Source organism: Ailuropoda melanoleuca, chromosome 13, assembly GCF_002007445.2.
Source record: "Ailuropoda melanoleuca isolate Jingjing chromosome 13, ASM200744v2, whole genome shotgun sequence".
Classification (NCBI taxonomy): Eukaryota; Metazoa; Chordata; class Mammalia; order Carnivora; family Ursidae; genus Ailuropoda; species Ailuropoda melanoleuca.
Window position 1 is genome coordinate 32,800,200 of NC_048230.1, and position 25,129 is coordinate 32,825,328.

The 25,129-nt window shown below is 44.6% G+C and overlaps 1 protein-coding gene across 1 annotated transcript in view; it reads right to left on the bottom strand.

Annotated features, from left to right (window-relative positions):
• The window catches only part of PRKCA (protein kinase C alpha), a 406,370-nt gene that overhangs the window by 129,430 nt on the left and 251,811 nt on the right, over positions 1–25,129 (bottom strand). Inside the window, exons 4-5 of the mRNA XM_002921719.4 lie at positions 6,402–6,513; positions 3,278–3,406 (exon numbers count right to left, since the gene is read on the bottom strand). Coding sequence (XP_002921765.3) covers positions 3,278–3,406; positions 6,402–6,513 — 241 coding nt within the window. The remainder of the gene's footprint in view (positions 1–3,277; positions 3,407–6,401; positions 6,514–25,129) is intronic.

Genomic DNA, 25,129 nt, shown 5'->3' on the forward strand with positions numbered 1-25,129 from the left:
CCTTGCCCATAAATACCGCACCAATCTAGAAAGGAAACTCATCTCTGATGTCAAAAGGCCGATTGCCGTCCCAAAGCAGGCGTCTGTTGGGAGTTTCTATTTTACTTTGGGAGTTATGTTCGATCTGAGCAATTCTGCACAGGTGAAATGGGGCTGAGGTAATCTAACCATCAACACAGCTGCTCAGGGGTTAAATGCATTTCGGAAGATACCACTTGCATTTGGACATAAGCTCGGCTGCTACTCTTTAATTCATACGAGAGAACTGGGAGGTTGACAGCCTTGGGGCTGAAGGCAAGGGGCTGGGCGTCAGACATGGACTCCAGCTCCAGCACCACCGCGTTCTACCTTATAACTTGGAACAATTTCTCCCTCTCTCTCAGCTCGTTTGCACATCTCAAAACTGAGGATAATAATAGCACTTTATGGCATTGTTTGAGAGGTCAGTGAAACAAAGAATAGAAAGCACTTAGCACAAAGAAAGGTCCAGTCTCATGAACAGTAAGTACATACCAAGTACTCAATGCATGGTAGCTGTTGTTACTGAAAACATGAGTCAAGACAAATTTATGCCTGAACTGTTGGGCTGGGAGGCTGGGCAGCTCATGCAGGAGGGGGGGCCGTCACCAGCAGCTTCTGCGTCGAAGGGGCTTCTCTTTGTACCCCCAGCAGTCTTTTCATACTGGAATAAGAGAAGTCTCATGTCTTCTCTTCGGCTAAAATAATTTCTAGTGAGTAACTACAGATACACAGGTTTTTTTTTTCCCCCCCCAAATTTACCAGGTGTTATTTAAAAATGTATCTATTTTGAGGGGCGCCTGGGTGGCTCAGGTGGTAAGCATCGGGCTTCGGTTCGGGTCATGATCACAGGGTCCTGGGATCGAGTCCCGCATCAGGCTCCCTGCTCAGTGGGGCGTCTGCCCCTCCTTCCCCCGGCTCGTGCTCTCTCTCCTCTCTCTCAAATAAATAAGATCTCTAAAAAAAAAATAAATAAATAAATAAAAATATGTCTACTTTGATACTTACCCTACGGTTATAGAGGAATATAATACTGGGGGACAGGAGGACTGGGCGAAGGGAACCCTGTACTACTTATGAAATTTTTTTTTTATTTGAACCATGAGCTCTATTTGTTACGGTTTTATTTGTATTTGTGTTCTCACTATAGCAAAATTAATTCTGATTCTGATAATCTAAAATTACTCTAAATTAAGAGTTTTAGACAAATGACTGCCTATTAGCTACTTCCTTGGGTTTGGCTTTCCATACTTAGGATTACATTTCCTTCACACAAATAATAACCATATTTTAAAAATAGATTTGCTACAGGCTGAATTATGTATCCTCCCAAAATTTGTATGTTGAACCCCTAACCCCCTGAATATGGGGCCTTGGGGAAATAATGAAGTCATGACAGTGGGGCCCCTCACGACGGGATCAGGGCTCTTATAAGAAGACACACCCAAGAGCTTGCTTCCTCTCTCTCTCCATCCCCAAGTGAAGACACAGCTACACTAACCATCTACGAACCAAAAAGGAGAGCCCTCACCAGGAACCAAATTAGCAGCACCCTGATCTTGGACTTCCCAGCTTCCAGAACTGTGATCAGTAAATGCTGGTGTCTAAGCCACGCAGTCTTTACTGTTTATGACGGCAGCCAGAACTAAGACAAGATTCCAGTTCTTATCCACACTATCACTGAAATACCGTATCTCTACTTGCAGCAATTAATCATTTAACTATTAAATGTACCACCTGCATGACTATGGCCCTGTCATATAATTTCCTGGTGCTTTCACCTGTAAAGTAAGGATAATACAGTAAATGTCCACCTAGGTTTACAGACGTTAACCACACGATGTGCTCAGAAAGCGGCCCTTTTGTGGGCCCCACTTGTGTCAGCTGCTGTTGCTGTTGTGACTGAACTCTTGCTGGATTCATATTCACAGAGCAGAGCTGTAACTCTGCAAAGCACTTTAGATGGACCTTCAAGAGACTTAACCTAGAATGTTGCTATACGTTAGACTAGTTGGCGTTCACGTGCGGAAAATCTACGTCTAACTCGGCGAGGAGTGCTGTCTCCCAGGATGACCCCGCAGAGTAGTGAACTGAGTTCAGCTGTTGGCCGTGGTGGGGCAATGAGCAGACGGGCCCCAGGACAGCCCCTCGCTGTGCCTGTGCGATGGGACCTGGCCTGCCTCTACCATGTACCAGGTGCCCCCCCCACCCCGCCAGGGCGTCTGGGACATGTGAGCTTCCTCGAGGCTCAGAGAAGACCGTGCACAACTCCAGCAAGCCCCGTAGGGCTGCTGCTGTTATTACGGGAGAAGGCATGAGGCAGGTCCAGTATGCGGCGTGCTTTTCTGTATCAGAAACAACACGAACAAGGGCTGACCGTTCAGAAACTCTCGCCAGGCCATTCTTGCCTCACAGTGAGCTCTGCCCCTTACCATGAGGCTCTGACTGGTCCCCCACCAGGTCTATTAGACTGCCCACAGCAGCGGCTTTATAAAGTGGAGGAAAAACAGGGAAATGTTTAGCCAATAGGCATTCTGACTTCCTGCTTCCGAATACTTTACCACTTACTGCTTTCTGGTCATTTTCTCCTAGGCTGCATGCTCCCTGCCCCCATACGGGACTTTGACAAGGTGGCAGTCACAGTAGAGAAGAGAACAAGTGTACGGCTGGGGCTGTACAGACATTGGTGGCCACAAGATGCCGCAAGGACAGAGTGGACCCCACCAACAGCGTCAGCCCAATGCAAGGGAAACGCAGGTGAGAGCCACAGCCCCACATGCAAGGATGCAAAAGCGATGGTCAGAGGAAATGAACTTCCCTGAAATTATCTACAGCGAAGTTCTTAGCACCGTGCCCCACGCAGAGGAAGCATAACTTCGTAACCTCATGGCTGTTCACTGTGGATGTTATCATTAGCATGGGCTGGTCAGGTCACCACAGTCTGATGCCATGACACGTCTGGGCCATCTGTCCGCCTCCCCCCGCTTCCCTGGCCCCCGCTGGCACCAGGGGACAAGATGCTGGCCAGGCCGTCAGGGTACCCCAACCCACACAGCAGGTATGACTTTGGACGGCACTGGAGTGGCTGGGAAGTCGGCGTCCAGAGCGGTCTCTGGGGAGACGGGTTCATGGGAAATTGGTGGCTCTGAGTCCGACCGGCTCCCAGGCCGTGATGATCCCGGCCTCGCTGCCAACCTGGCCTTGACCCGCATGCCCACGGAGATGCCGCGTGCCTCACGCGTCCGCAGGCACGCCTTACCGGTGACGTGGAGCTTCTCGTCGGTGACCTCCGCCTTCAGGTAGATCCGGCCCCTCTTCTCCGTGTGGTCCATCCCGCAGAGGCTGGGCACGTTGATCACGCACTGTTTGTGCACGTTCATGTCGCAGGCTGTGAACCGGGAAAGCGAAGGGTGAGGCTGTGCAGACGGGCTCGAGCCACTGCTTCCCCAGTGTTGTGGTGTGTGAGCACAAGTGAAAATGAGCTACCCTCTGACTCGATGCTTCGCTACAATGTTTTCGGTGACACGAAGAACTGTTAGCAGATGTCCCTTATAACACAGGCTTCATGTGAACGACGCTATCCTTAAAATACCCATGCCGTATTTGTCCCGTCTTCACGGAAGCAAAATCCCCCTGCCTGCTCAGCCCAGAATGCTTCAACTGTTTAACACTACACAAAACTCACACAGGTAAACGCATACAGAGCACGGGCTAATTAATATCTCATGTACGCAGAGGCAAATTACATGCAAAGTTTAGACCGAGGCTATTTTTTTTTTTGCCAAAGAATTTCTTAGGCCCTTCTGAGCTGGAGTGAGTCGAGGAGATTCATGAAATTCATTGCCTTAGCTAACTCTGTGTTTTCAAGAACGCTTAAGTAGATAGCTTTTTTTTTTTAAGAACTTGTATTTGAGATTTTAAACCTGTCTTCAAATATTTAAATATTATTCTAAGTAAAACAAATACACGGCTGGCAATGATAAACCACTCCTTACCAGCTGACATTACGTGGGCGAGACACGGAGGAATAAAAAGATCAGTCTCCATGCAGTGAACCAAAGACACCCTGAAAAGAATCCTGTATGCTGAACACAAACATAAGATTCTGTGTAGGTGTTCCAGCTCTATTGTCCTTGTACCTTCAGGCTTCCCGAAGGAGCCAGGGCCACTGGAATCCTCACACCCCCTCGACAGGATGCTACCAGGCTCTTCTGTCGCCTTCAAGGTGGAGCCTTGGTGCTCATTTTGAGTGTTACCGTGGTGAAGTAAATGGCAAAAAGCATCGCAAATAATGTGTATTTGCTATGATTCGATATGGAAAGTAGGATAATGCGCGTAACGAGGAAAGAACAATCCACTGCTTCACAAATGTGGATTCTGTCTAGGTTTCGATTTCCAAGGCTAACCATTCCAGACCGTGCACCCCCCTCGATGCAGCCGATATAAAGGCTTCCTGACAAGGTGGGCTATTGACAGGACTCGGGGTCACCAACACCTATCTTCAAGTACCGAGGCAGAATTGCAACTTCAAAGAAATTAATGCCAGCCTCTCTGCAAAGGAGAAGCGCCACAAGGAGGGGAGCATGGGAGGCGAGTGCACCCTGGGTTGTGTTCTTGTCTTGGCTCCCCCATTAGCAGCTTTTTGATCTTGGGAAGCTCAAGTGCTCTCTCTGATCCCGTGTCCTGCTCTGCAAACTAAGAGGCTGGCCTGGACAAGGGGTTGCTCACACCTTTCCCCTACCAAGCAGAATTGTATATGGTATTCTAACCCTGCAACATGGGAAGGCACAGAGGAGGCTTCTTCTCTACAGAAGGGAAGGGAGGGCTTGGGCTCCTGGCACCCATCTGCTTATCTGCTTCCCTTGAGGAAGGAGCACAGGAAGCAGCCCCAGAAGCCCTGCGACTCCAAGTTAAAGAATTTAAAACAAAAGAAGGCAAAACACAAAGCACTGGTCCAGGTCAGCGGTTTTCAAAGTTTTTTTTTTTTTTACTAATGGAACCCATTTTTCAAACAAAATCTTAAGCGGAGTCCTAACACATAAGCCAGATGAGTGTTACTTCATCAGCAAAAACTGAGCTCATAAATGCAAACTGATGCCGTTCGTTTATTACAAAGACATTCATGGATCACCAATAAAGCCCTCTGATCCGAACAAAATTTTGAAACCAGCCGTCTCAGTCCCGCCCTGACAATGCGCTTACTTCCGTACTCTGTAAGAGTTGTATGGCTCCATAACGGGAGAGTACTTGCAGAACCCCCAAGGTCCGTATCCACGGAGTCCGAGGGTTTCTCAAAACCCAGAAAACGACTGGCCTGGATCATCAGAAACATTTCATTTAGGCTATTAAATCTGACAGTTTCTAAGGTGAAGGACCCCTGTGTGCTGAGAGAAACTATCCATGTGCTGTATAATGTTCATTTCGTCTTGATTTTTACATACACGCTTGTCTTTGCTCCCTGTGGAATACACACAGAAAGCTTTTGGCCATAAGAGCAGCAATTAATGAATGGAAACATATTGATATTTCCATAACACTTCCCTGTCTACTAGAAAAAACAGGTTCAGTAATTCCCTTTCTTTTGGTCCTGAAAGTATACATTTTTATTTAAACACATACATGGCCTGGGGAATCTCATAAGAATTATCAAAGCAAAGAGTTTCCAGAGTTGTTTTTCTTTCTACCTGGTGCCTGATGATGATACATACAGAACAAAAAAGGGAGAATGGAGGGGCTGATGCCTTCCTTGTCCGTGGCCTTCAGTGATTTCATCTCTAACTGGACGGGTAAAGATTTGGTTGGTCCATGAACATGCAGCAGGGCCAGTGAACTTCAGATGTCTGGTTTTTATTTTCATCATAGTTTCAGTTTGAAGGAGAGCCTACTGGATTTTTCCACAGTCCACCCACTAATTAGAGACACAGGAAGATAATGACTATGGTTGCTTAGCTTATTCTGAAGCCTAACCAAATGTGGAATCTGGAGGTGGGGATTCTTCTTTCAACACATGGCATTTGCTTTGGGGTTTGACTAGCCTGAATTTTACAGTGACTGAAGGTTTCTAACACACACACACACACACACACACACACACACACACACACACACACACACACACACACCCCACGACAGCACTAACTTCATTTATAAATTGGGTGGGATTTTTTTTTTTTTTTTTTGTTCACAATCAGGCAAGTAAGGAGTTTAATACATTAGTACTTTGACAGTGGGGCAGTCCTACACTTTTTTTTTGGTATGGTACATATTTGAACGAGTTCTTTTTATTTTTGAGTTGATGTGGAAAAGGTCTTGAAGCTGAGGTGCTCTGTAAACCCTGGGCATAAGCTGCAGAGCCTTACCATCTACTGGAAAAGAAAACTTACTGTCACATTTCATCCCTTGATGGATAAGTCCATACAGCAAGGACCCACAGTGATCACAGAAGGTGGGGCTTCCATAAGTGTGGATTTTAAACTTGTGCTTGCTTCTTGGGTCCTGGGGGGGGGGGGAGAGGAGAAGAAGCACATTGTTTTATTCCAGTCATCAAAAGAACACATTTTTGGACTAAGCCAAGGTCAGGCCCCACCCCCCCAACCCCCCACGTCAAGGTTCAATAGCACAAGACTGTGCACTATTCTCTGGGGTAATACAGTGGGGGGTGGTGACTTGGCCACATCATGTTTTAATAGGCTGCCCATTTTGGGGCCATATAATAAATACCCACATTTCCTCTCTTTTGCGGTATACTCTGCACACACCAGGGCTTCCAGGAATGTTGCCACTTTGGGACCTATAGTCAGAAAAGTGCTTGAGGGCAGGCACAATGTTCTAGATGCCGTCGTATTGCAATATCTCCAGTGCCCAGCACACGTATGGTAGACACAAAGTCAGGGCGTATTTGTGAAGCTGAACTGGGTGACCCTGGATCTGCTCAGTGGCGTTGGGGTGATCTCCTTTTGGGCAAGTTTTCTAGAAATACAGTATTAAGACCAGATATGCATCCAAACCAACAGAGACATCTTTCTGCTTCGGCACTATTTCCACAGCATCATATGCGTTTGCATGAGCAAACTCCAGGATAATCAGGTGAAAATTGGAAAACGCACTGAAAGTACACTTCCCATAGCCCCCTGCTGCAATTTCATTACCTTTCCCAGCAAAACACAGAAATTACTGAAGGTACAAGACAGCTTTCTCTCGAGTAGCCTTTTCTTTCCTCAATTCACAGACAGATTACAGATAAGGAAAACACTATACACAGCAGAGCGTCGTACCCAAAGAGCACGGACTTGGTAGTCAGACTGCCTGGGTTCAGTCCCACGGCGACTAGAAGCATGACCTTGGACAAATAACTTATCCTTTCTGCCTCATCTGTAGACTGGGGAATTAACAGCACCTAGCTTACGTGGTTGTTATGAGGACAAAACAAGTCAGTCCTATTAAATGCTTCGGTGGGTCCATCTATGTTGATTAGTGTCTCTGCTTCTTGGACCTCTGTTTACTAATCTGCAAAAGCGGAGGGTTGATCCAAAAGACCTTTATGTCCTGCTTGAAATATAAAACAATTTCATCCTTAAGTCCCTATCAGGACACTTCCTTATTAAATTCCTCCTCCTGAATCATTCTTTGTGGCCCAAACAGCTGTAAATACAGAGCTGCCATTAACTGGATTAAGGAAGACAACAGAGGAGCAGGGTTTTGGGGAAGGGCGTGAGACTAACAGCTCCACTGCAGACAGGGTGAGCCCGACTCCTCCTTTAGTTGCGTGTCTCTTATGTGCAAAGATACACCAAGAAAGCTACTCTTGGCTTCTGACCTTCTAAGAGCCTAGGTGCTGGTGGTTTGAGAGAATTTCAAAGGAGATTTTAATTTTATAAGATGATTCATCTTTTGGTTAACTTCGAAACCTAAAATCCAAGCCACATATGCCAATGAATTATTCACTTGACCCTTGAACAATGCGGGGGTTTAAGGGCATTGACACCTACTCCCCCACAGCTGAAAATCCACGTATCACTTTTTACTCCCCAAAAACTCAACTACCAAGAGCCTACTGTTGACCGGATGCCTGATGGAACACATAAAACAGTTGATTAACACATATTTTGTATGCTGTACATTGTGTATCCTGCAGTCTTATAATGAAGTCAGCTAGAGAAAAAATGTTAAGAAAAACACAGGAGAAAACACATTTAATGTACTGTACAAAATCCATGTGTACATGAATCCATGCAGTTCAGATCTCGGTTGTTCAAGGGTCAACTGTAATTACTTTTTAAAGTCATGAATTTTAAAATCCTGGAGTATTTCAATCATGGCATAAAGAATATTAAATGAAACACGTAAGCACCAGGCTTGATAAATGTTAAGCATTCCCCCGATTCTTCATTGTATGATTATCTTCGTTCTACAGAGACATTAGTGACCTTCAAAGTCACATGGCCAGTGAACAGTAGAGATAGGATTTGACCAATACCTGCATCTTTAACAGGGATTCCCATCCAAGAGCTTTAAAAAGAGAGAGTGTGTGCGAGAGTGCACAAGCAAGGGGGAGGAGCAGAGGAAGAAGCAGAGTCGCTGCTGAGCAGGGAACCCCCCCTCCCCAATGCCTGATGCGGGGCACAATCCCAGGACCCCAGGATCATGACCTGAGCCAAAGGTAGACACTTAACCAACTGAGTCACCCAGGCTCCCCAGCACAACATTTTAAAAAACAAGTCTACCACCTGTTTTGTAAATAAAGTTTTATTGGTACACAGCTATGATTATTTATGTATTTTCTGTGGCTACAATGGCAGAGTTGAGTAGTTGTGACAGAGCCCACAAAGCCTAAAATATGGCTACGAAGCCTAAATTATTAGCAATCTGGCCCTTATAGAAAACCTTTGCCAATCTCTTCTGGACCACGATTTTCTCTACATGACACCAGCATCACCTGGAACTTGTCCGAAATTATTTAGCCCCTCCCCAGACCAAATGACTCAGAGACCCTGTGAGGCCTCAAACTTCATGTTTCAACAAGCCCTTCAGGTGACCCTCATGTTGGCAGGTACACTAAAGACTGAGACCCACTGCTTTAGAAGGTTCTTTGACAAATATCTAGTAAGTGCCTACTGGATGCTAGGTGCACATGTGTGTGAATGGCTAGCAATACTGAGTTGGGTCATCAAGTTTACTTTCCAAATATCCCTTAGGGTATGAAAAATCAATGCCATCCTTGGGAGATTATTTTCCTTGGCGAGGAGTAGCTGTGAGTATGGTCTCAAGGATGGGCTTGGCCCTCCACCATTACAGCATCGCACCAACGTTTCCAATGTCCCAGATGTTAGGCAGAATGTTGGGGGCACAGAACAGTGTCAGTATCAATTAAAAGTCCCCATGTTGACAGCAAAGGTTATGTCCTACCACGTGGAGGGCAAAGAGGATGCTAGGGGAAAGGAAGCGGTCAGCTCTCCCTGCAGACGCAGGCATCAACAACTGGAGCTAAATAAATAAAGCATGGCAGCTCGCACACAGCCCTCTGGAGCCTGGGCGTGCCAGGCAGCTCCAGGGCAGCTGTCCTGCCAGTCGGTTGTCACACAGATCCCTATTGATGTGGCACACGGGCAACTCACTTCACTTTTCAGGAAAATCTAAGTCTTACTCATCCGATCCCCATATGGCATCTTCAGGCCCCAACCGTTTGGAGGTGTAGGAAGAGAGGAAACCATAGCTTCCGCCTCCTGTATGAGTCTGGAGAATGACCAAGTGTGGGAGTCCTCATGCTCCAAAATCATGAGTGGCCAAGGATCATGCTTATGTTAACAAGAATAATAGTAACACAATAATAATAACACCTGCTGGTTGATCTTCAAGTGTATGCAGGGGCTTTACAATGAACAGGACCTCGCCTACAAGAGCATCTACCAGGATCTTGGAGACCTGTGGTCGGACTCTAGTTTTTTTTTTTTAATGATTTTTTATTATATTATGTTAGTCACCATAGTACATCTCCAGTTTCTGATGTAAAGTTCCATGATTCATTAGTTGCGTATAACACCCAGTGCACCATGCAATATGTGCCCTCCTTACTACCCATCACCAGCCTATCCCTCCCCTCTGAAGTCTTCAGTTTGTTTCTCATAGTCCATAGTCTCTCATGTTTCACTCCCCCTTCTGATTACCCCCCCTTCCTTATCCCTTTCTTCCCCTACCAATCATCCTAGTTCTTATGTTCCATAGATGAGAGAAATCATATGATAATTGTCTTTCTCTGCTTGACTTATTTCACTTAGCATTATCTCCTCCAGTGCCGCGGACTCTAGTCTTGATAGACTCAAACTCAACAACTTTGGACAAGTCATGTCACTTACTTATAAAGCAGAAATAAAACCAGTCTGCCTATGTCATAGCCTGGGGGTGGGGCTTATCTTTGGGAACATATGAGATAGGGCTTTGCAACCTGAAAATCCCTAGACAGATACAAGATTATTACAATTATATTAACCTTGGAAGTAAAGTCCAAGATGCCCGAGGTTTTCTAACGATACTTGAGTGACTTGGGTCAGAATGGGAAGGAAGGAAGAGGAAAGCTGATCGACTTTGGGGCTCACGGGTGGCTGGAGGGGAGGCCCAGCTGGCAAGGAGGCAGGGGATTTCTTCTGGCGTCCTGAGTTCCCGTCCTCTGCCTTAGAGCGGCCTTCCCAGGCAAGTGCCCCGTGCTGGGTGGTGAACTGTGAAACAGCCCGCCAGGCCAACCCGCCTGTGCACTGCTCCCACCGTAAGGACGGCTCATCTCCGTCTCCACGGAAATGGAACGCCGGAGCACAGACACTCATTTCCAATCGAATTAATCTCACCTTGTCTGACAAAAGAAGCTGCAGTTTAGCTAAAGAGCTAGGACTCACGATGATTTACAGAAGCAACTGTCCTAAAAAGCTCCCAGGCTCTTTCTGTTCCTGTCCATAGCTGCTAACTAGTGGTGCCCTTTCTCCTTTGGGCTCTGATTTCCTCATCGGGAATCTGAAGGCACTGGGTCAGCACTTTTAAAGGGGTAGATTTCCCAGGGTCCTCCAGCTGTCAGGAGGTGCCCATGGGCTGCTGAGGGCGAGGGAGGGAGGCCAATCCTAAAATACCAGTGTGAAAACAACCAGATGAGATGATCTGATTCTGTCTTGCTTCTAAAAAGAAAACAAACTTTTAATTTTTCTTCTGATGTAATTTAAGACTCACAGCAATTTGTAAAAATAGTATGGATTGTTCCCATATATGCTTCCGCCAGCCTTCCCCAGAGGTAACATCTCACATAACCACAGCACATCAGCAAAGCCAAGACCCTGACACCATGACAATGCTATTAACTACACACTTCTGGGTTTCACCAGATCTCACACGCATAATTCCAATGCGTGTATTTTTATCGTATGGCTGATGAACGAAATACACTGTTTCCTGAATGGGGATTACAGTAATATTTGCTGGGTAAGTACCACGAATTCAAGCAGGCCACCACCCATGGAGTGTCTACTGCTATTTCGCAAATACATAACCCACTGGATCTCGGGACAGGGTCATGGGAGTTGTCCAAAGATGGATCTGAAAACTAGAAGAATCAGAATGCTTTGCTCTAAGTAAAGAAAATGTGTGCTATTTCCAAATCTTTCCGACCAGCTTTTCAAAACCCAATGATTTCAGGGCATAGGCTGAGCGAGGGCTCTCCCAAGTGGCGGTGTCAGCCAGGGGTCGTGGCCCTTGAAAGGTGTGTAAATCATGGGCTTCCAGCTGGTGAGCATGACCCAGGCTTCTCGCATGTTGCTCTCGCCGTTCCCTCCACCTGGCCCAAGCATCTTATGCCAAGACCCCACACGCCGAAACAGCAAACATGGTAAGGACAAAGCTGCTTCCTCCTCCCGGAAGCCTCTCCACACTCTCCAGCACCGGTCACCATTTTCCTCTTTCCTCTGGCCTTCCAAAACATGTGACTTGTCTTTCCTATGCCACTTCCACATCCTGCTACTTATGAGGTTATCACCCTGCCTACCTCCTCTTTCGTGTTTTCCTCATATCACAAACTCATGCACGTCACAGACACGCACCCGAGTCCAAGGGACGGTCCTAACGCTCCCTGCTGAATTTGCAGCTGGACCAGAACCAAGGTGAGAATGAAGTTTTAGTAGTAACCTTACCTCCAAGCGTGCTGGGAACTGGAGCAAAAAGGGAAAAGAAACATACCGGAGTCCGCTAGGACTGCAAAGCCACCTGGATGCCACAGACAGGCATCTGTCTTGTTTTCCTCTAAAACCATTTGTCTCCCACATGGCGAACCTTCAATGAATGTGTACGAAGTCTTCAACAAAGCATGTTTTTACAACTATTCACCTGAGGATTCTAGATGAAGTTATCCCACATATTAGTTATGGTAAGTCTGGCCTCACTTTAGTGCCACAAAAGACTGGCTGATATACTCCAAGCCGTCACTATTACCAAGTTAGTAACATTTCCCCATTTAATGCAATACATGTAAATCTGACTTTTTTTTTTCTTTTTTTCCCTTCCGTAGACACTGGCAGCCTCTCATTAAGTGGAGTATGAAACCTACTGTCACATGTCACCAGCCTGACATATTATAATGGAAGGGGGAGCCATTCAGCTCCGATGTTTCTGTCGTAGACGTGGCTGGGGGAGAGAAAAAGAAGTTTCTGACTCAACCAATTTTCATAAGCACAAATGAAGCCTCACCCACAAATCTAAATCCAGACCTCTTAGAAAAAAGTAACAAATGAAAATTTCAAGTTCCACTGAAAGCATCTACTGGTTTGTTTCTCATATCTTAGTTTTATAATATGGCAACTTAATTAGCTTTCCTTGGAGACATTGCTCTATATGTCTACCAGGACTTGTCAGTCTTTTTTCGAAATCATCACAGCCACCACCATTATGCAATGGGCTAAAAATAAACCCATGGGTCTATGCTGCACAAAATGTTGATACTGACGAAGCCTTAAATGTCCTAGATGCCTTCTTGTTGTGTTATCTATAACCATCTGGAAGGTGTGCTCCAGGTAAGCTTTAAATGGTGGCCTTCAAGGATGGCCTCTACCAGTGCATAATGTGACATCTCCAGGGGGATTAAAGCTCCCTACACACCCAGAGGCCAGCAATCAACGGTGCCTTTTGATGTTTACATTTGAACGAACATCATTTCAAATGCCCTTTTCATTTGATGAGTAAAATAATGGCAGTCCTTTGGCTAGAGGTCAGCCCACCTTGAATTTTCCACCCGTATTTGAATGCCTCTGAAATGTCCCCATAGGTTTCCCACAGAGCACCAAAATGGCTGTCATTGAGGGCCAGAGTTCAGACTTTAAGAGTTTCTGGAAAAGACTGTTTTTCACTGAGTGAAGCCCCCAGAGTGGCTGCCTTCATCGCCCAGAGCAGTGTGGCTCCTTCAAGCTGCTCCTTCTAAATACCAAAGAAAATTCTCCACTTTCAGCATCTGATGTGTTCTCATGAATCATACTTTAAGCCAAGCCTGGGTCTAAATGTCACCCACATGCTGACTATACAAGCAACACCAAAAATACTGCTCCAAGGGTGAATCTGCCATCATTTCTGAGATCTTAAATTTTCTGGGAAGCAGATTCCCCCCCCCCGCCCAATAATTTTAAAAAATCCTTCTAAATTCTTTTATGCTACCATGAGAGAGTATCACCAAAACCAGATCGTGTGAGGAGGGTGATTTTATGTAACTTGGATATCACCATAATTATTACACTAGACGCCATGTACTGAGCAAGGCTCCCACATCCCTCCTTGGGCTGTAGTGTCAGCCTGGTCGACTGTATGTGGGTGTAGGGAAAGCACCTGGCCTTTGAAAACATTGGTGGTGTTGAATGTTGCCTGTCCTAAGGAAGAACCAAGGAACTTCCATTTCTGGTGAGTTAATTTTTGACCTTAATGTGACCCTATTTCATTTTGATGAATAACATTCATCTTTACAGTTGAACGAACTTGTCAAGCCAGGCTTTGCTAGTAGTAGGATTCCTGCGGGTCCTTCGCCCAGTTGTGCAAGATGCTGTAATCATTAAATACAAAGTGGCAAACTCTTTAAAAAAGATTCTACATAAATCTCTACCTGCAAGACAATGGCTAAATAAACCATAATATAGTTATACTATGGAATACTATACAGCAGTTAAATCAAATGAGCTAGATCTTTCGGTAACAACATGGACAGATCTCCAAGATAGATTGCCTAGTGCAAAGTGAAAAGAGCGAGCCACAGAATGGAACATAAAAAAATGACATTTATGTAAAAGAAAGACAACCCCCAGATATAGAACAATAATACAGCTTTTCTCTAGATAGATATATAAATAAAATGCCTCTGGGAAAGTATGGTGACAGAACAGATTCAGAAATGACAGTGAGAGGAGACTTTATACTATCCGAAAAGATTTAACTTAAAAAGAATGAATTCATACATTATCTATGCAATCCAAATTACCCTGAATCCCAGCTGCATATATACGGTTATATTTCAACTGGATCATGAGATGCCATTAGAGGGAGAGCCTATCCATGTCAAAGAAATTGGGGCACGACTGCTCTATTTGGTGATAAATGGACTGTGTTTCTGAGAAGGTGTCTATATGAGCACAGTATGCAGATATCCAGGACCACTAGCCATCGATAAAATGGAAATCTTAATCACAAGCTATAATATAACCATCATCTCCCTCCTTGTAATATACGTTATACATTGCCATCATCTCAGGACAAAAACTTGACATATAGTCATGTCCTGTCAATTACAGCTTTCCGATTCCAAAAGAATCTTTGATAGTTTAGTATGAAAGTCTGATATTAAAATAAGATGTTGAAAATGTGCAAATATTCAAACCACAAAGCCTAACTAACACTCATTTTAAAAATATGTTCTCTCCTACTTGGTTATCAATTTCTTCATTTCACCTAAAAAATTACTGGACACCTGACAATGTGCCACGTGGCACAGCCATAGTGGCAAAGATTCCACGTGTGGCTCAGGTCCTATCTCGCTTGAAGAGGCAGAGTTAACAAATCACAAACTTTCAAACACATCCTTCCTAATTTTCAGTGGCTCAACACAACAAACATTTATTTCTCACTTTCCCCTGGGACCCAAGCTGATAGAGCGGCCCCCATCTGGGATATTGCCGGTCTCATGGCAAAGGACAAATGTCAGTGCCGCTCAACGACTCTTAAATCTCCGACTTGGAAATGATGCCATCATTTCTGCTCACATTTCATCAGCCAAAGCAAGACACGCGGCCAAGCTGGGAATCAGCAGGACAAGTGTATATAATCCTCCCCAGGAAGGGGCAGCAAACATTCTGAATAATAACATAATCCACAAAGACTCAGAGAAAGCTTGAGGTCTACTGCCATTTTACATTATTTGAGGAAGGACAAAAGAATGGATTAGAACTATAAACTTTGAAAGCTTGTAGGTTTTAAGGTCAACTAAATATAGTTTTAAGTTGGAGGTATCAAATAAGCCATCTACCTTTTAGATGTTATATTAACTTAGCAGCAAAGAACACCTCCCATCTTAGTGGCTTAGCACCACATACATTTATTTCTCTCTCAGGTTATAGGTCAGGGCTGCAGAGTGGGAGCCCCTGCCTGCTCATTCTAGGACCAAGGGACGAAGGGACATCCATTGTCTGGGATACACCATTATCAGGTAAAGAAAAGCAGGAGGTAGAGCTGAATAATGAAATCTGTTAATGCTTCTTGCCAGTGGCTACTTCCCACCTCTCTCTCCCTCCCTCCCTCGCCTCCACCGCTCAAAACAAGGCACCAGGGCAAAACTGACCCCGGGTGGAAATGCTCCTTCGGGGGGGGGGGGGGGTGNGGGCTGCAAGCCACGTGGCACTGTAGCATCTGCTATCCTTTTACAGGTGGTGAAGCATATAGGGGGAGACAATACAACATCTCACAGATGCTCCTCGGTTTCTCTATCTACACCTTGGACTTAAGAATACGTGGACGTGTTTGTTCTCTGGATAAATCATTCTTCTTCCCTTTCTTGTAGTCACACGGACTCTTCTGAGGGAAATCATTAAATATGATGTTTCTTTGCGCGTTCAGTTAGGCCTGGTGGTTCCTTTAATTAGCTTTATGGTAACCTTTTAAATGGTGATCTGTTCAGGGAAATCTCACATTTAAAAAAATATTTTTTTTGGCTTTATTTTGAAATCGCTTTTAAACTCCCAAGTTGCAAAAATAGTGGAGCTCCCGTGTACCCTTCCGACAGCTTACAAAGCTAGAGTGGACAGTCAAAATCCAGAAACAGATATTGGTACAAGATCCTATGGATTTCACCAGTTTTTACATGCACTAGCTGTATGGATGCATATAATCCCATGCAAATTTTATCACATTTACAGTCATGATGAGAAAAGCTCCATCACCCCAAAGAAGCCTCCTTGTACTAATCCCTTTATGGTCATATGCTACCCACCCTCATCCCTCACCCCTGGCAAGCACTGACCTGTTCTCTATTAGATACATTTTATAGCATTTTTTTTAAAAGCACCAAATAATGTTTTTGATAATTAAAGATCTGGTGAGCTCCAATGCCATAGTTTGAAAGGAAAATAAAATAGGAACATAAGCAGCATCTTAATTATGTGAACCCTTGCCAGCCCTGAACAAAGTGATTTGTTTCCTAAAAAAAAATTCATGGCCAAGTTTATAGGACTATCTGAGAACAAATCAGAGATAATTGGAAACATATTTATTCAAGAGTTTCCAAGATCCCATCATCTCTGTTTAATTTAGTAAAGACAGAATTGGGTTGTTGGTCATGTGAGGAACCCTGTATGACATCCTAAGATGGTGTGGGACAAATTCTGAAGCCTAGCATATCACAGTAGGGAGATGCTGCCCTTCTCTTTGTCATGGACTTGAAAAAGTATAATGTTATTTGCAAGGCGGCTGATTTTCACGGCTCCCTAAAATGCTGGAAGATTCCCCAGCAGCTGGTATTTGTTCAACTGATTAAACACAACAGAGGCGGCAGAAGGTGTATCCCTCTCTCTCTCCTGACTGCAAAGTCCAGAGGGGGCAGGATTCTTTCTTTAGGTACATCTGATTCCTTCTCCAGCTCGCTCAGTACCCCTAATAAACACTTCCCAAATAGCAAGCCCTCCTAGCTCTGTTAAGAGATATTTACTCCCTACGAGCACCTGGACTGGGTGGCTCAGTTGATTAACCATCTGACTCTTGATTTTGGCTCAGGTCATGATCCTGAGATTGAGCCCCAAGTCAGGCTCTGTGCTGGGCGTGGAGCCTGCTTAAGATGCTCTCTCTCCTCTCCCTCTGCTCCTCCCCTCCTTCGCAAGCGTTCTTGAAGAAGGAAAAAGAAAAAAAGAGAGAGAGGGATTTACTACCTGAGGGCCAATGATCTCTTCAGTTATGACCTAACGTGTTTTTTCTTTAATGTGCAGCTTATGGCAAAATATTTTAGTCACTTGTTAGTTTTCAATTGTTTATTCACACGTTCATTTATGCAGATAAAATTCTATTCATAAGAAAACCAGGAAATATAGTTAAGTAGAAAGGAAATTATATACATACGTTAATATTTTGACATGTTTCATTCAAGAAAGATGAGAGTGTGTGTTTCCTTGGGAATCACACTAAATAGACTGCTTGCCTAGGGGGTTTTTACTTTTTAAAAACTCATCCTAAACATCTTTTTGTACCATCAAATACAAAGCAGTATCACATTTTACTATGTATTTCATCACATGGAGGTACCATAATTGGATTTACTCAATCCCGAAGTCCTGGACATTTGTTTACTATTCACTATTGTAAATAACACTACCACACGTGTCTGTGAACACACACCGTGCAAGTGTCTTAGCTCCACAGGATAAAAGTCAGAAGTAGAAATCTTGGGCCAAAGGAACGAACATAAAATATTAAATTTAAAAACTACCTGTTATAAGCCAAGGGTCTGATTTTGATTAAAGCCACTCTGGTTGTGCTGGATGCTTGCTGAGACTTTCAGCTAAGCTTCGAAGTAACTAGTTCTAAGTCTCGGCTAAAAAGTGTTCCATTACTCATGGCTGGTCCTTGATTTTTGTCAGGTGCAGGCATCTGTCCTTTAGTTAGGATTCCCCTGGTTGCTCCTGACTGCTGAGAGCCTCGACGAAATGGTGGCTATATATATATTTTTTTCTTTTTCTTTTTTTCCTGAGGCTGCTCTCTTCTCAAGGATTTACTGTTCTTTCTACCATATCTTTCCGTTCTTCAATCTTTTTTTTTTTTTTTTTTTTTTTTTTTNTTTTTTTTTTGGATAGTAAATCTCCAACCATTTGTCACTTAAGGATGACTGGTTTAAAGCCATAAAGCAGCAGAACACCTTACAAATTAAAAAAAAAATCTTTCTGGCATTGAGCTTTTCACGGATGTGCTGGGTTTGGTTTGGCAGCTGTGCCTGGGTAAGACCTTTCCATCTCAGCCTTCACTCGTGAGACGAGTGCCGTCACAGGGCCAGCCCAGCATCTGCCTCTGCACTCTGCCCATTTCTGTTCAGGCACCTCTGCGCTGGGTGGCTGGTGCTGGCAGATCCAGGGCATGCACGTCTTAAACAGATGTATTCCTTTCTCCCCCCCCCTTTTTTTTTTTTTTTTTAAACAATGGGAGGTAACGCTAATGCATTTCCCTCCAACTGTGACTTTAAATGCATCCTGAGCAAAGAATGCCTCCCAGAACTCTGCCTGAAGAATAATGGCAACAGCAGCACCTGCTCAGACGTCCTACATCTTCAACTGCTGGCAGTATGGGCGCCGCTCTTAGAAAAATCTCAAGCCTGCCCTTGGTATGGCAGAGATGTACTACGCATGTAGGAATTGTGTTCTTCTGGTTTTTGTGACGTAAAACAAGTACCAAGCAAAAATAGTGCTGAGAACATGCTACTGCTGACCCTCGCGAAGGGTTGTGTTACAATTAAGGCAGAAATTCAGCACTGTTTGCCCCGCAAGTGGTCAGCCTGGGCGCTTGCTTCTCCCCCTGCAGAGGGAGGTAGGAGGTGTCTGGAAGGGGGGGGGTGTGGCACGTAAAGGTGTTTCTGCCAACACCTCTAACTGATGCTCTTTTTATTTGAAGAGACAGAAATATCGTGATAGCTAGTATTCTTTTAAAAAAAAAATTTTCCCCCTCCTTATTAACTGGCTTAACCTGAGGAGAAAAAGGAATCAACATGTAAAGGAAAAGGGGAAATATAACGAAATCCAATGGCAGCCAGTGGTCCCCTATAACCAGTTTGAAGGCAGCCGTAGACCCTGGTTGCTCCACCTGTATGCAGACACCTCCGACACAAAGTGAGCATGACATATCTGTTTATCCATTCTTTCTAAGAGGACGCTGCCGCGGGTAGACGGGGTCAGACCACCTCAGGTCCCAAAGGACTTGCATTATTTCCTTTCACCTTGTGACAGGGCTGTGGAGGGTTCCAAGAAGGACAGTTCCCAGTTTACAGATGAAGAAACTGAAGCTTGGGACTTAAGCAAGATCCATGGCTAGTGAGCAGTAAAATTAAGATCTCAACCCAGGCCTTTGACTCAGTTGATGGGTCCGACCCTGTGCTAGATGTTGACCCAAAGGCAGACACAGTAATCGATTGGGCATGAAGGCTCCTTCTGGCATCGAAATGAATTTGATACATAGTGTAGACACCCAAACTTATGTTTTCCAAGTAACTCAAACAGACATAGAGCAGAACACTGTTCCCCCCCCCCCCGGGGGGNCCCCCGGAGGATAGAAAAAAAACGCAACAAAATGTAAAGTAGCAGCTAATCTATCATGAAATGGAAACAAATGTTAACAGTAGTTTCATCCTTAATATCTTTAGATTCCCATTTCTACAATTGCAAACATGTCCAGGCTGGAGGAGAAAGCCAGATACCCTTTAATTCCACTAGAGGGGAATAGAATGACATCAAGGGATGCAAGTCAAGAATTTTAAAGATTGTCACCACTGGAGCAGAGAAGACTCATGCACTCACCATGTTCCTGATGAATTGTGTTTCAGAGCGCGCGTGGCCCTCTCCCCAGAAGTGAAATCAGGCTGAAGCTGTATTCAGCCTCTATGATCACATGCAATTCAAACATTCTGTTCTTTCTAGAAAGTGATTTTTCTATTCTTCTGAATCAAGCCTACAGCGTTTGACAGCCACACCAATGTAATTTCACAAAGACTCTAATTGGTATGTGTAAGTGGATATATTCTGCACAAATAGAAATTTCAACAGGGAGGGTAGTCTGTGACATAAAACACCATGGGATACTTTCTCATGATCTACCGAGAGATGAAGGATTTGTTCATCCGGCGAACGAGGGGCCCAGCTCAGCGCCGTCCAACAGAACCTTCTGCAGGGGTGGGAACGCCTCACACCTGCCCTGTCCAGTATAGTCACCACCGGCTCCATGCTGAGCTCTTGAAATGTGGGGGTTTCTACTGAGCTGGATTTTTAAATTCTCATTTACGTGTAACTCATTTCAATTTAAATAGCCACAGGTGGCTAGTGCTTACTGTGCTGGACAATACAGATTTAGAACACCCTTCCAGAGACACCTTGTTTGCTCAAGTCTATGCTTCTTTCCTCCTCCTCCTCCTCGTCAGAAGTCCCATGAAGGCAGGCACACACTGGGAGGGAGCTGCGGATTCTCTGCAGATAACTGTACAGGCTGGGCTGTTAATCAGGGGCTGGGCAGCTCTCCTGACCCTACCCTTCATGCAAACTCCACTTTGCTGTCCTGAGCCAGGACTTAGAGCCATATATCCAGTCTCCTGATGGCTTCGGGCCCCACTCCACGAGTCCAGCCTGACCACATTCCTTTACACCAGTTGCTGCCTGGCACACACCATTCCCTGGCTCAAACACCTCCAGTGGCTCCCCACTGCCTTGCTCCAGCCCAAATCCAGTTGTCCAGCCTCCTTTCTCCCCACAGGACTCCCTGTCAGCTGCCCACCCTACAACTAGCCTTGATGTCTGCTCCCAGGCCTCCCTCCCCTACTAGGGAAAGCCCTCTCCTCACTCCTGCCTTGTCTCAGCATGGCTTCTACGCATGCCTCAGGGCTCCTTGAAGGCTGCCTCCTCCCTGAAGGCTCCTCTGATTGCCTCCACTATGGTTTCCTTCTTCTGTTTCAGTTGGCTCCCACCCTACCATTTTCTAGAAGTTTATAAAGGATCTTTGTTATTTATCTGCTCCTCTGCATACATCCTTTATTTATCCTCACCTCAGGGCCTTTGCACTTGCTGTCCCTGTGCCTGCAACCAGGTACCCAGCTCCTCACATGGATGCCTCCTTGTCATTCAGGGCTCAACTCAGCTTCCCCTCCACCCCTGCCCAGAGAGGTTCTCCTTGATTCTCCATCCAAAGGAGTCCTCCACACAGTTATGATGAGCACTAAGTAATGTATAGAATTGCTGAATCACTACACTGTACACCGGAAACTCCTATAACCCTGTATGTTAGCCATACTGGAACCAAATTATTCTTTTTTTTTTTAAAAGAAGCCCTCCAGATACTCTTTATAAATCATTTGTCTTCTCTTCACTTAATCTGAAATTATTTTCTTAGTTTTTACTTGTTTAAATTTTGCTTTTTCTGTAAAATGTAAATTCCTTGAGTAGAAGGGGCCTTGTGTCTGCCTTCTTCATGGCCAAACCTCTAGCACCCAGAACAGGTCCTGGCATAAAGCAGGCTCTTTGCGAACTTCTGGGGAAGGAATGGATGCTCGAGTCCCTCCAAATGGCCAAGAAACTCAAGAGATCACAGACCATATCTCATACCTCCTGGGAGCTCAATACATGTTTGCAGAAGATCATGACAACTAAAATTCTGGTTATAAAGCTATCTGTTTGTAATTGGTTTTCCTCTGTGACTGCTAATCTCGTTTCGCAGATTACAGATGGAGATGGCCACTGTCTGCCTGTGATTAACTATGAGCTCAGTATCCACAAGAAGCCTGCAGTCTGAAGATGTGTTATGATTGTTATGCCATGTACTTTTTAAGACCCTTTTCTTAATGCGGACTCTCTGAATTTAGTTGCCAATCCTTGATAAGGTTTAACACAGCAAACACCTTGGAGGATCAGGAGTTATTTTGACACAACTAAATACAATGCCTCCAATGAGATCTTCCCGATTCCATCTGGAACCTTCAGCTAGTGGAAGTACTAGACTAGCTCTTAACCCCTGCCGTTCTTGGCTGTTTCTGTGACATTTCCTAAGAAAATACATCAACGTAAACACCAAGAACCTAGGAGGTCCTCAATGGGTAGAATCATGGTTTTGATGAACTTAAAATAAAAACACAGACACACCCAAACTGCAAAATTATCAACAAGAAAATGCCATTTCATTTCATGCAACTCCAACACACAGCCATTCTCTTGGGTTGGCTGGTAGGTCTCTGCAGCCTGGTGCCCCAAGCTTTCACTGACTCGGACAGGTCCATCCAAAATTTTGGGAACAGAAGAGAGACTCCTTAGTTGACAAACATCAAGATCAACCTGCGTCCTCTCCCTAGAACTTGCTGCTCCTCCCTCGTTAGGCTATCAGGGGTTAACAGGTGTTGGAAGCAGATGCATATGCCAGAACTAAGTCTTTGAAAGAGCCTAAGTGAACTTGTGCTGATGAATGGATATAGAATTATTTTTCTTCCATTGCCAGAGGACAACTTCATCATGAAACTTCAGAGCAGAATTATTTTCAGATGCTCCATGATAAAATGGATTTCAAGCCTCCAGGCTATTTTGTTAGCTGCAAGATAGATCTATTTCCCCTTATAAAACATGCAGAGAATAACTGAGAGGGGTTCAGGAGAAACTGCAACTTTCCAGGTACAGTAAATGTCTACACTTTCTGTGGACAGTGGATGGCGAGGCGTCGGGACAGGACACAAGCCGCTCACAATGTTAGTGTGCTGTTGAAAACGTGCTCACTTTGACTTCTTAGAATCACTCAGCTTCCATTTACTGGGATGCAAATTTCCTCCCAGCCGTAGACACTCCTAGGTTCCTGACCAAAATCCATTCCTTTTTCCCCCCTTACAGATTTCTGGGTTTTGTTGGAAAGACACTTCCCAGCTTCTCTAGCGGCTCTGTAGCTGCCATGTGCTCCAGCCAATCTGATGCAAACACAAGCCTGCTGGTCATTTCCAGGAAATCTGGGTTTTCTGGTTACAGTTGCTTCCCTTTTTCTAGCTTCTTAGCTGGAGAGGGAATAGCTCTTTATGACCACAGGCAATCCTATTCCCTCTTTGGGAAACAGAGATTTGGGGCCACTCTCTTAAAAAGGGAACTGGAGTTTTCATCATCTCAGGAAAACAGGCATGAGCTAACCAGGCTGCCCACGGGGTGGCTGAGCAGTTTTGTGGCTTTTATTCCATTTCATCCACTTTTCGCAGAGCTAGAAAGGAGAAGATGGTTTCTGCTTCTTTCTCTTGTTTGGTGTTCACTTGACAGGGGGACAGAGCTCACCGAGGGAGCACTGCTCTTCTGAAACAGAACAGTCTGTTCTGTATGGGCCCCCTCTGGACGGATCTGTATTCTCAATGACCCCACTGTGGCCATTTAAGGGAACATGTGATAGTGGGGCTGACCTGAATTTTTTTTTCTTACTCAAAAACGCCTGTTTTCTTAGATGTTTTGGGTTGTTCCTAAGTAACAACTGCCCACCTCTCAATCTAGCCCCCTTATTACTTTATAACCTCATAATGGTGATTAGGAAAGCAAAGAAAGGGTTTAAAAAAAAGGCTTCTGGATGTTTTATAGGCAGCTTTCCTTCTCTCCTTCCCTCCCTTTCAGAAGTTGAAAAGGGACTATAATAAACTTCTTAAAACATCTGCTTAATGAGGTTTTGCCTTGAGACAGTGAGTCGGGGCGAAAGAAAGGATGGGTTTCAACACAGTTGAGCTTTGCCAAAACCCGTGGCTTTGAGGAATTTGCACAGCCTTGCCATCCCTCAAAGCCTCTTTATTTCATGGATGAAGATAATGATATTCATTTGAGGGGCATATTATGCCCTTCTGTTGCATATACAAACCAGCCTTAATGGATATTTTTAAAAATTTCCCACGGGGAAAATAGGGCATGTGGAAGTGCCAGGCACTCAACTGTCACTTTCTCCCAGGGGAAAAAAAAAGAAAAAAACAAAATACCCACAACAGTCCTACTTAGATGGAGCCAGCTATTGCTCTGTTAAAAAGCTCTTAATGCTTCTGCCTACACATTTGGCTTTAGGGCTTCCTCCAACCTAGAGCCACCTGCCAGAGTCATAGACTAATTTAGAATAGTTTGCACAGATGACAGGAAAGAGGGTAGAAGACGAGAGACTCCAATTTGCTTCCTTTTGCAACCAGCTCTGACTTCCATAATCCAATATTTAATGAGACAGACTTCGTTGCAGCCGTGTCAGTGCAGAATCACTACTTTGCCATTGTGCAAAGTTATTTCCCAACCTTTGGTCCTTCCACTGCCTTAGAATAACCACACGAAACTGCCATGGCTCTAAGATCTTTTCGGCCTATAAGCCTTAACTTTCTCAGCTCTTGAGTGGAGGGTATGTGATATTTGGGGCTAATTATGCTCGGTGGGATCAATTTCACTCCTATGGGCTCTCCCTCCTTACCTACTTGCTGGGGAGAGTCTAAAGATGCTAGAAATTAATAAAAGAGAACTCAGATGATCAATGGATGGATGCGTAAATGGAGGGAGAGAGGGAGGAAAAATTCATGCATAAGAAGTGGGACATAGTCTCTAGTTAAAACTCTTTAGATATTCAGCAAAGGTCTATGCCCCTGGCCTAGTCTATGTCCCTGCAGAATGCTGACACGGAGTACACATGTAGTACATTTCCCAGAATATGAAATGCTTGAGTCAGACTCTTATTAAAATGCATGAGTAAAGTCTCAAATTCTGTAATCCCTTGTTACTTGATGTCTGCTACTTATTTCTGACAACCATGGAGCTGTTTAATGCCCAGAATGTTCTCAAAACTGTACGTGGAGTGAAAGTTTTTATCACGGTTAAAAAAAAAAAAAGTCCTAATAGGTCCAGAAATAGTT